Source organism: Ruditapes philippinarum, unplaced genomic scaffold (assembly GCF_026571515.1).
Source record: "Ruditapes philippinarum isolate M1 unplaced genomic scaffold, ASM2657151v2 ctg818_1_1_1_1, whole genome shotgun sequence".
Classification (NCBI taxonomy): Eukaryota; Metazoa; Mollusca; class Bivalvia; order Venerida; family Veneridae; genus Ruditapes; species Ruditapes philippinarum.
In genome coordinates this window covers 178,498-191,565 of record NW_026855621.1, presented here as the reverse complement: position 1 = coordinate 191,565, position 13,068 = coordinate 178,498, and the positions used below count along the sequence as shown (strand labels likewise).

Genomic DNA, 13,068 nt, shown 5'->3' with positions numbered 1-13,068 from the left:
AGGGTATAAAAAGTTTCTAAGGTCATACACAGGTCTCAGGTATTTGATTGGTCAGAAACCAGTACAGAATGTATATTGACCAATGAAAATCCTGAGATTTGAGACAAAACTAAAACAAAATGTTTTATGATATTCAAGCATGGTCTTGCAGTAAAAAGAAAAGAAAAACAATCACAACATTTTTCTATTGTACAAAGATTTAATTCTTTATTTTTTAATTAAAAATATTTTCTTTTTATCAAAGTCTATATAAGCATATGATTTATTGTAAGATGATTTGGTTTTATTTCATATTATAAAAGAAAACAACAACAACTTTTCATACAAATCTCAAAACTGTACACTGTTTCTGTATCATAAGCATTTTGTTAACAATAAAGAATACTAACTGCAGTGTAGTGAACTTAAATTTAAATGAAAACATTATTAAACTTTTATTTCACATAAAAAAATTAAAATTTAAAAACAGCCTGTATGTTACAATTATTTCCATCTAAATTCACCACTTTAACATGATTTCATACTTCTGGCACTTTTTACAGTGACAACCCTGTTTTCTTCCAAAAAAAAAAAAGAAGTGCAGATGTCTCTACATTAATTTGTCATGTAAATAGCAATGGATGAGAAAAGGCACTGATTAGAAAAATAGTTGTCAAACTATTATCACGCTTCTTTAAGAGCTTTTCAAGGTTTTTTTTACAGCTTAACAAGTTTCAGAGCTTTTCAGGTTTTAGAGCTAATCAGATTTCAGAGCTTTTCAGGTTTCAGATTTTATCAGGTTTCAAAGATTTTCAGGTTTTTAGAGCTTATCTGGTTTCAGAGCTTTTCAGGTTTCAGATTTTATCAGGTTTCAAAGATTTTCAGGTTTTTAGAGCTTATCTGGTTTCAGAGCTTTTCAGGTTTCAGATTTCAAAGCTTTTAAGGTTTTTATAGTTTTATCAGGTTTCAAAGCTTATAAGCTCTTAGGTTTCAAAGTTTATCAGGTTTCAAAGCTTATCAGGGTTTAGGTTTCTAAGTTTATCAGGTAAGCTTAACACTGAAAGACAAAGATTGTTTTAAACAACATCATGGTGTAGACTGACATTCAATGGTTTTATGCTAAGGAAAATATATTCAAAATAAAAAGCTAATGAGAATAAATATGTGAATAAGCAAAATGTCAACAACAAAAAATGATAATAACAATTATAATAACCAAAGGGGCATAACCTCCCCTTGTTACTAAATCCTGAACACATATGGGCTATTTGACTTTAGTTTGCACATAATTTATCATTTAATTTACTTATAATTATGTCATATGGTATTGTTCATTGCAACTGAAACTTTCATAGATGAAAAAATGAATTGAAAATGTCAACACCAATATCAAAGTATCAAGGCTGAGCAGTAACAAGATTTTAAAAATCTGAGCAGAATGCAAAGATGTTTGCCATGCCACAGACTGATGATAAGGTTTGTAAATTATCACTAAAAGGGTAAGTTATTCAGCAATTTTCGTATCGTATTCAGCCGTATTAGTACTTGCTTAATATTCTAAATGATTTCATCAATATTTCATCATTTTACATTAAACTGCAAGACTTCTTTTGATAAAAACAGTAGTAATAAGTCGCTCACGTTTGCACCTTTTGTATCTTTATTATGACAGTAGGGGACATGTTTTGATGAAAGTGTTCATATTTTTATGTTCCCTTCCTTAGAGTTTATTATTCTGTACCCTTCCTTGGAGTTTATTTTTATGTACCCTTCCTTTCACTGTAAGAGACATGTTTTTACTGTTGTTTCCGTTGACTTCCTTTCATTGATTTTTTTGTCTCAGTTTGTGATGACCTCCTCTGTTGATGTCAATGCTCGAATCAGTCCATAAACTAGGACACATAGTAACAACACTACCATATACCCGACTGGTCCAAATCCGAAACCCAGTCTAAATATTGCGTACATTAAACCTAAATATAGTAACGTCTGATAACTTGCAAGAAATCTAAGGCTTAATCTTGGTGTACGTAAAGATCGCAATGTTTCTGCACTTAATGGTGAGCTGGGAATCTTGGACGGCGACAACGGGGCAGCAAAATATACCTGAGACATTCTACCAATAAGATCATCCCTCTGGTAAAGGTTACAAATTTCCTTCTGAAACTGAAATAAAATGTTTGATTATACTATAGAAATTGAAAGACTGATGTTAATTAAAATATAACAATAATATTAGGCCAAATTAAAGTAAAACTAGAAATGTGTCCATAGGACATGGGTGCCCCCACCGCGCCACTGTTCTGTCAATCTTTTTACTAAGTCAAGGGAAATAACTCTACAAATACTGGATAAATCCACAAGCGAAACCCAAGGTGCAAATCTAAATATGCTGAGCAACCTGCCCATAAGGTTTAATTAATGACTATGTCAAATCCTTTTTGAGTAACTTGCGACACAAGTTGAAAATTGCAAAAATTTTCTAAGTGAAGGGCAATAACTCTAAAAATACTAAATAAATCCAGACGAAAATATCTGATGCACAACTGCACATGCTGATCAACATTCCTGTAAAGTTTCATGACTCCAGGTCAAATACTTTTTGAGTTACATGCGACACAAGTTGAAAATTGCAAAATTTTACTAAGTCAAGGGCAATAACTCTGAAAATACTAAAAATATCCAGACGAAAATACCCAGGTGCACAACAACACATGCTGATCAAGATTCCTGTAAAGTTTCATGACTCTAGGTCAAATACTTTTTGAGTTACATGCGACACAAGTTGAAAATTGCAAAATTTTACTAAGTCAAGGGCAATAACACTACAAATACTGAAAATATCCAGACGAAAATACCCAGGTGCACAACTACACATGCTGATCAACATTTCTGTAAAGTTTCATGACTCCAGGTCAAATACTTTTTGAGTAACATGCGACACAAGTTGAAAATTGCAAAATTTTACTAAGTCAAGGGCAATAACTCTGAAAATACTAAAAACATCCAGACGAAAATACCCAGGTGCACAACAACACATGCTGATCAAGATTCCTGTAAAGTTTCATGACTCTATGTCAATTACTTTTTGAGTTACGTGCGACACAAAAGTGAACGGACGGACGGAAGGACGGACGGAAGGACGGACGGACAGACGGACGGACGGACGGACAAGGGTAAATCTAAATGCCCGCCACTAACGTGGGGGCACAAAAAATAATAAAATAAATATGCATGAAAAGCAAAATATTCTTTAATAGTATCTAAGGACTGCAGCTATAGAGGAAAACATTACAATAAAACAGGAAACAATTACATTCCGTGGCAACAATCCTCACATTATTTATGCGATCAAACAAAACATATTGTTTACAACATACAAGGTCAACGCCATGATTCAGAATCATACCTTCAATGAAATATATCTGGTGTTTCTAATAAACATGTTATCTGTTTACAAATTTTGCAATTCATAGATCTATAAATTAATATCTACAATGTCCATCCTTCTTATTTATATTACTTTTATTTATCTATCTATGTCCTGTACTTTACAGTGGAAAATTAGCCAAGATGGTTTGAAAAAATAAAAATTACTTTGCAGGAAGACACTGAAACAACTGCTGAGGACACAAAATTCATTGGGGGGGGGGGGGGGGGGGGGGCGTGTTAAGATGATTTGGTTTTGATATAATTAATAATTTTGGTAAAGAATCACATAAGTATCAAGAAATCATAAAAGAATATGACCAACAGTGTTTGTAAGACAAGAATATTTTCAATTTTTTTTTCTAATACATAAATTTGAGAGAAAAAAAGCCCATGACCCAGCTACCTTTGTTATAGATAAATAAAATTTTCTTTGGTAGGTTCTATACAGGTAACAAAAACTACATGTAAAATCATGTAATTATAATAAACAGACCAACACTATAGCACAGTTTTCATAGTTTACACAAGAAAGAGACCCTGATTTCTTTGTGGCCATGACTTTTTTTCCCCATAACACTCCAACCCCCAAATATATATAGTCATATATATAACCAATTTTACAAAATGTCATTTTAGAAACAATAATGAAGTTTCTTTTTCAAAATACTAAAGAAAATAACATTATAAAACAATTTTAATTGATCATAGTTATTTAAAGATTCTTGGTACATATTACATCAAGAAAATACTGAATTAGGACAAAAAATATTTGACAGTAAATATTGAAATTCAACCAATAATAATTGACAGAATATATTAAACTTTGAACAACAATATTGTGACAGAAAATATTCAAATAGAATCAACAATATTTGACAGAAATTATTTTATTTGGACCAGTAATATTTGTCAGAAAATATTTAAATCGGACCATCAATATTTTACAGAAAATATTTAAATTGGACCAACAATATTGGACAAAATTTGACCAATAATATTTGGACAGGAAATATTTTATGGGACCAACAATATTGGATAGTATATTTAAAACAGACCAACAATATTGGATAGGATATATATCTAAATCAGATCAACAATATTGTGACAGGAAATATTAAGTTTTGGACAACAATACATGAACTTGACAGGATATATTAAAATTGGACAAATAATATTTGACAGGAAATATTAAAATAGAATCGACAATATTGTACAGAAAATATTTAAATCGGATCAACAATATTTGACAAATAATATATAAATGAGACCAACAATATTTTATAGGAAATTTTAAATTAGGACAACAAAATTTGACATGAAATTTGGACCAACAACATTAGAGTAAGACAGGGAATATCAATCTGTTATACACATAATTTTGAGGGGAAATTAAAAAATATTTACTGATTGAAAAAAAAAAGACAAGAGAAAAAAGTACCATCTTGTTAACACAGGCCGACATACGATACAACACTCTAACTAGAGTACTGTTTTCAAAGCTTCTGATTGGTTGTAAGTCTGGGTCACCATTATAGCCTATTTCAAACTTTCGCAATCCATTCATCAACTGTAAAATCAATACATATATATACATGTATAGCAGGGATAAAGAATGAAGCGATGCCTTTTATATGATTTACATTGCAATTATTTATTAGCAAAACTGTTATAGTAATTAAAGAAAAATGACTACCAGTTTCACTTGTATTTCTTAAATTCAAATAACTGAAATTTTAAGAGCAAAGAATGAATTATTCAAAACTCAAAGAGGGACAAGTCTATATCAAACAAGAGGGCCATCATGGCCCTGGATCGCTCCCCTGACCCATCAACCGCATCCAAGCAATGTCTTAGACAAGCATCCTGGCCAAGTTTGATGACAATTGAGTCAAAAATGTGACTTCTAGTGTGTTAAAAAGGTTTTCCATATTTGGGCAATGCGACCTAATTTTTGACTGGAGACGACCCATAATAAAACTTGAACTAGAAATCATCAAAACAACCTTTCTGACAAATTTCCTGAATATTTGGATCAAAACTGGAGCCACTACAGTGTTATAAAGATTTTTCTTTTTTTAGCTTCTGTGACCTAGTTTTTGATCGGAGATGACCCATCTTCGAACTTGACCTAGAATAATAATATCTGTCATATGTTGCGGTTCGGACCGGAATATCCGTCCCGAGGGGACCCGCCCATTGGGCGGTAACGAGGCTTGCCGTGTTACCGCCCATGGGCGGGTTCCCCAGAGACGGATATTCCGATCCGAAACGCAGAAATATGTCAGATATTTTTTCTGGCATATTCTACCATATTATTTCATATTTAAAATGGTTTACCTCAATATGATATATGTTCATGGAAATTAAAGTCATTTCATCCATAACTATTTTCTTACAATAGTGTATGAACTTACAACTTAAATAACAACGGCGAAATGACGTCATCCTAAGCACATATTTCCCTTCTAAAATGACGTCATTTTAACGCGGTTCATTCATAAAGTGCGCTAAAATGACGTTGTTGTTTGGCACGCGACTCATCTGGCACCCCCCATGCCAGATGACATTTCCGGCATGGGTAAAACTCACGGAAACGCCAGTCTGCTATGCAAGAAATCATCAAAACAACCTTCCTGACAAATTTCCAGAATATTTGGATCAAAACTGCAGCCAGTAGTGTTAACAAGCTTTTTCTATTTTTAGCTCCTGTGACCTAGTTTTTGACTGGAGATGACCCATCTTCAAACTCGATCTGTATTTCATTGAGACAAACATTCTGACAAAGTTTGACAATGATTTAATCAAAACTGTGACTGCTAGACTGTTAACAACTAAATTGCTGACGACGCACAACGCACTACGCCAGACATAGCCCCATCACTATACCTCACCATGACCACTTCGTGGTCAGGTGAGCTAAAAACCAAGTAGAAATAATTTTACACAAACCTGATATCTGCCAATCGGTGTAAGGTGTGGCCCATTCCTTGTCAGTTCACAGTCAGGGGTTCTCGGGGCAGAATTTGACATAGTTGTGTTGAAGAATGAAGACTGGTCCCCTGCCTGTAGACTGTGCATGTGGTCAAAGCCGGGAGACAGTGGCACAGTGAGATCAGAAAGTTTCAACTTATAATAAAAAAATAAAATTAAAATAATTTTGATTTATTTCAACACATTATTTTATTAACTAGTTAAACAAAATGTCAAGCAACTTGGTGTTATGATACAAAATAATATATTACCCTACTGGAAATATGTGTTCATACTAACTGTGGCAAAATTATATACTTGTCTATATTTCAAAAACAATAAGTGTTATATTAATAAGTAATATAAAAGCAGGTAATAATAATACAACTAATAACTTTCACAAATGGTATGAATGAGGGAACACTTGTTTTTGGTAAGACACTGTAACCATAACCTAATTATTATAGGGGTCTCCTATACAGGTCAATGGCAATGTCCCTTCAAAATAGTTTATAGTGTCACTGTGACCTTGACCATTGACCTACTGACCTCATAATCAAAAGGGTTTATCTACTAGGCATGACCAACTACAACACTAAATCTTAGGACTGAAGGACAAAGCATTCCCTAGTTATGAGTTGAACAAGCTATTAGTGGTCAAGGCCAAAAAGACCTTGTTCTTTGACCTACTGACCTCAAAGTCTATAGGGGTCATCCACTAATCATGATAAAACTTAACAGAAAATCTTGGGACTTTAGGCCTAAGCATTATCTAGTTACAGGTTGGACAAGCTTTTACTTGTTATAGCTATGGTGACCTTGACCTTAACATTGTGACCTCAAAATCTATCAAAAAGTGCCTACCATGTTACATTAACCACAGTTATTGATTGGACAAGAAAAATGTGACATACATACAGACTTCTGTACATACCAACCCCATCATATTAATTATTCTCTTTTTATCATGCATAGTTTAATAAAATTCTCTGCAATACCATTAAATTTAAATTAACATTTTAGATCATTGTAAAACTAGCAGTTCTTTCAATCTATGACTTACAGAGAAGAGATATGATAAATTGCTTGCTGCCTGGTCGAGATGCAACACTAATTTTTTCACCTCTGAAGAACTCATATCACCATAAGCTTTGGCACTATCCTCAAACAATGTTGAGAAATCAAAGAAAGATGCGAAGCCGGACTTCTCTACTTTTTTCTCAGGCTGTTGAGAACTGACCATCGTCTTAGCTGACAGAATCTGCTGTAGAACATTCTGTACCTGAGTAAGGGAAGAAAAAAATAATCTGATTAACTCTTATTAAAATATTTAAACTTTAATTGTGCTATACAAGTGTTAAACAATTAGAAATTTGTTATTGGCACTTCTACTTTGAAACTTTTTTTTTTTTATTTTTTTTTTTTTTAATTAAATTTCACACTTTAATAATTCCTTTGACTAGACATGCCACAGGAATAATGAATACTCCAACCACCTCTAAGACACCTGATTCAATGTAGGTCCATTTACCATTATTTTTTTTTTAGGTAATCATCTAAGCTAAGTTTGAAGAAAGTCCTTAAAGGTAGTATAACATTTACAGAACGGAAAAAAAAATTGACATTTGACCCTTAATGGTGACCTTGACCCCACACAGAGACATTATGGTTCTGCACATCACCTTTGAAATATAAACATGAGTGTAGTTTGAAGAAAATCAATCAAGGGGTAAAGGATTTATAGATAGACAAGAAATTGTCTGATATTGTAATCTTGAGGCAGCATAGCTGAGGTATGGGTTCTGCACATCCCCTTCTTGATGTGAATACATGTATATCTAAGACAAGATAGATGAAAATCCTACATTGTCTGATACTTGACCTTTAGGTATGACCTTGACCTGACAGAGATATGGCATTGCCTTGTTTAGTTGTACATCTGAGTCATGTTTGAAGAGATCCTCTAAGAGGTATAGATTTATAATGTGAACACGGAATTTGGACACAGACTACCTAACTGATTGAAAGACTGACTTGACAGTGATAACAGGATAGTTCCACTATAGATACATGTAAGATAAAGAGCCATCAACTAGTGTGAACAAACAACATTAATTATAATGAACATAAAATGTTGCCTCCTTCAGTGAAAATATTTATTTATTGTTGATAACATGAAAAGTTACCTACCAAAGAGTAAAGCAAGTAACCTACCAAAAAAGAAAATCAAGTTACCTACCAAAGAGAAAAGCTCTAATGTTCACATGAAAAGTATAATTTTCTTTGTTTTTAAAATTCCCACTATTTCGCCCTTTATGAATCAAATAATTCTATCCAAGGCTCTTCCATTTTTTCATTAAACATGACCACATGAAATATCCCAAACATTAAAGCACTACAAACCTCTGCTTCTGTCTCTCTTCCAAACATGTTAACATAATGATATTCCGGTCTCTCTAGCTCGGTTATCTGGAAGCGAAGTATTGCACTAAGTTCCGGTGCTATGTAACTACCACCTAGGTCCTGAATATGTTTGTACGCTGAATTATACATCATCTTCTCAGCTAACAAAATGAAATATGAATAATATCAGTTTCTATCCAGATGTTAAAAGAGCATCTAAAAATTCTATACATAAAACAGAAGCATACTCCATAATTCGTGAAAACGTTTATTTTAATAAATGAGCCGTGTCACGACAAAACCAACATAATGGGTTTGCGACCAGCATGTATCCAGACCAGCCTGCGCATCCGCGCAGTCTGATCAGGATCCATGCTGTTCGCTATCAGTTTCTCTATTTGTATTAGTAAGCGAACAGCATAGATCCTGATCAGACTGCACGGATGCACAGGCTGGTTTGGATCCATGCTGGTCGCAAACCCATTATGTTGGTTTTGTCGTGGCACGGCTCATTTGTAGATAAATTTTGATGAAACTTCAGTATGTCTCACAATTAATTCAGGGTTTTCATTTTTATCTGAGACAACAGATGTTTCTATGAAAACAACCAATTTGATCAAGGGGGAAACATTAATCTACAGGCCGAGAATATAAACTGATTTTAACAGAATTTCAACTGATGATAATGCATCACCAATCTGTTTATAATGAAAACCCTGTTATTGAGAAAAGAATGAATGATTTGTTTTAGACCTCACTGTTTATAAACAATTTTTCATTATATATCTGGAGTTAGTCAAACTGAACAGTAAAATAAAAATCTCGAACACGTTTGAATTCTGGATTATTTCGAAAATGATGCTTCAAAACAAAACATTATAACTTACAATGCACAATTAAGATAGACAATTACTGTCCAGTCTTTGCTTATAATTATCTCCCTTCCCCAATATTGTCACTATGGAAATTATTTTATTTACATTATTTTTTAATCTGTATGTATAACTTACCTTCTCGTAGTAACTGTGGTAGATTGGTTAATGTCAGCACCTGAAAACAACAATAAATATACATCATATAATGTGCTAACTGTAAATCACTAGAATATACCATCCAGTTAGCTCAATAGGTAATGCTTTGGACAGTGATTTGGACAAACCGGGTTGATTCCTCGACAGTGCAGGTCACTTTCGTTGATATTGATCATGAAATCCTTTCTACGGTCATTCGCACTGTACCTCTGCTCTGGCATGTACAGAAAGAGTCTTGTTTATAACTCCTGGCTAACATCCATTAATCCATTCCAGACAATTATAGAGAGTTCAGAATCTATCATTATAATATGTCATGAAATAACTTTACAGAATAACAAACAACTGTGCAGCAATAAGTTTGAACTATTTACCTTGGCAACTCGGAACACCATGTAAGCGTTAGTTAAAGATGTCAGATGCATCCTCTTTGTTCTCTGTAGAAACTCGTGGAACAATGCTGTATAAAACAGGAAATTGTCCCGAATAAATGCAAACCTACAAAAAACAAGTATAACAGTTTTACAGTCCTAAATTTCGGACTACGGGAATATTCTAACCTCTAACCCCCATCCCCATGGATCATTCAGCAACTAGTATTCATTTATCAATCGTCCTCGAAATATATAGCAGTCCACATTTTGCATTTTCGCACATAATTATTTTGCCGCATTGAATTGTTTTTTAAAACCCGAATAAAAAAACCTATAAAAAAATATATAAAACAATATTCAATCATATTGTGAAATTTTCCCATCTTAAAAGTTTTGCAACCTGGATTGGTTAAGCCATTTTGAAGCAAAACGAAAGAGTTAATACAGTAATTTAAATCAGACATATTGCTTATAAAAGTTAATGTCATGTTAAAAACTGTTATTTTTCATTTTTTCATATAAAGGTTTTCTTATACCTTTTGTTTTTTGTATGCTTATAACAATCTGTTAATATTTTGTTGTTAATAAAATCAATGTAACTGTATACGATATGTACATTTTGATAGTGGCACATTGGGAAGACTGAGCTAAGTAATGCTTAACTGTGTTGCCTCTTTAAATAAAGTTGTTATTATCATTATTATGATTAAGAAATTATATATCCCAATTAGTGATTTTATCACTCAATAAAATCACCGTTTGAATTTCGGATGTGAGGAATTATATCATGAGGGTGTAACCCCAGTGATATAATGATGCGCATCCGAACAACAAACAGTGATTTTATCAAGCTATAAAATCACAAATTTGGATATATTACTTTGATTCTAACCCTACATCAAAAATAAATGCTGCCATACCCAATAATAAGCTAAATTGCCCATACTTATTTTCAGTACATTGCAATTTTAGTGATTACATCACATTGAGGATTACATCACATGTCTAAATATAGAACGTCAACAGTGATTTTTTTGCATAATAACACATATTTTCGGTTCTTCTATGTTCAATAGAGAAAAATGCGGGTCATGTTAGAATAGCCTATAATGAAGTATTATAATAAGGAGATAAGACATACCATGTGTCGTTCACTTTGTCTGAATCTTTACCCTGAGCCCCCTGTCCTGGTTCTATATAACGCCATGGTTGTATGTATGTTAACCAAGTCTCTAGCATCTATAAGAATATATTCTGAATTAATTAAATCTAAACAGGTTATTATCTAAAGATAAAATAATAATTAAAACCTGGAATTGACTTACTAGAACTGCTACAGGGGATTTCTTGACCTAAGGGGGTTAGTTGATGCACCACATCAAATAAGGGGGGTTTGTTGATCCAAGAGGTTAGTTTAGAATGTTAACAACTATTGAAGCTACAAAGATATTACAAAGCCTGAAATGTGAGCACATTTAATAAAAGAACTAACCATTGAAGGCATAATGTTAAAATCATCAATGTTCCGCAAAAAACACTCCTAAATGCTTGTTATTATTTAGTTAATCGTAAGATAATTTCTTTTACACTTTCACAGGAAATCCTAGCTTGGCTATCACAATGATACCTTCCTTTTCCTGTTTTCATTGTCTGATAGATGAGTCATTGATCACAGGAAATCAAAAATAGTCTCATTTACTCATCCTCTAAAACTGTGTGTAGTTTCAATGAGAATATTGATTATTTGGAAGGTATTCTCCGGAAAAGCATTTTTAACTTAAGGGAGATAATTAAAGGGATTCCACTGAGGTTTTCTGACATGATGGGACTGAAAAAACTTTTTCCAGATAAATGTACCATTAAATTTTGATGTAGGTATAGACCATTATCCTTTAAGCAAACTTTCAGATCCTTTGTTTTTCCAGAATAATTATTCAAATTGTAAAAAAATGACCTTAAATGAAAAGGGTTTAAACACTTTTCACTCAAATTAGGCTAAGAAAAGCATAAAACTATGATTTCAATTTATTTTAAAGTATATTTTTTAACAATCTTTGCATATATTTCTGTTTTAAGTGCCCCAGTTCATTAATCTAAGAAATTCTAATGTTATGTTTTTAGGCTTTTAAACCTCAGTGGAGTTCCTTTCAGATATTAGGAAAGGTAGAGAGTGGTGGTTCTTGGACAATGCACTTGCTCTCAATGGTCTGTATCAATGTGTGAAGTTTAAATATAAATTCCTTTGATACTTTTCATTCAGCTATTCTACTGACAAAAGGGTGATGTACTGAATGGAAGGAAGGAGGTTTTTTAATCTGGTCATCAACCATTCATCATTTTTTAGGGAATATCTCAAATATTTACTGACTGAATAGCAAACTATAAGGATCATGATCAATGCCGTGAGATCTCATCTACACTGGTTGCACGACTTGATTCAGTCATCAATAACAAGCTTGGGGTTAAAATACAAATCATGATACATGTATTAGTAAGTTTGTGATATTTAAGTAAACAAAGTAAAGGAATGGCCAGGAAGCTGTCAATTACCATCCCTAAATATGTTATTTACCTGAAACTTTACTTTGTCCTTGACTTCCAAAGTTGGGAAAATTGTTTTGAATGAAATACCACTTCCTGTTATTCAGGAATGTAAGGTGACTCATAAATCTCACAATGTATCCCAAAGTATGACTTTGTGGTTTACTTTGCACCAACACTGTATAGATCATAATAGCGTCTTTACTAGCCCCCCCCCCCCCCCCCTCAAACACACACACAAAAATGAGCATAACCAATCAAAATATCTATTATAATAAAGGACGATTCATCTTTTTCAGGCTTTCCCCAGTTTCACAATGGGTCAGACTATTTCCCAA

The 13,068-nt window shown here is 33.0% G+C and overlaps 1 protein-coding gene across 1 annotated transcript in view; it reads right to left on the bottom strand.

The window, feature by feature from the left end:
• Positions 1–566: 566 nt before the first annotated feature.
• LOC132743926 (sphingomyelin phosphodiesterase 4-like) overlaps positions 567–13,068 on the bottom strand; it is a 43,566-nt gene continuing 31,064 nt past the window's right edge. The window contains exons 11-18 of the mRNA XM_060732524.1: positions 11,331–11,428; positions 10,190–10,313; positions 9,795–9,834; positions 8,785–8,945; positions 7,445–7,663; positions 6,361–6,537; positions 4,850–4,978; positions 567–2,145 (exon numbers count right to left, since the gene is read on the bottom strand). Coding sequence (XP_060588507.1) covers positions 1,819–2,145; positions 4,850–4,978; positions 6,361–6,537; positions 7,445–7,663; positions 8,785–8,945; positions 9,795–9,834; positions 10,190–10,313; positions 11,331–11,428 — 1,275 coding nt within the window. The 3' untranslated portion in view covers positions 567–1,818. The remainder of the gene's footprint in view (positions 2,146–4,849; positions 4,979–6,360; positions 6,538–7,444; positions 7,664–8,784; positions 8,946–9,794; positions 9,835–10,189; positions 10,314–11,330; positions 11,429–13,068) is intronic.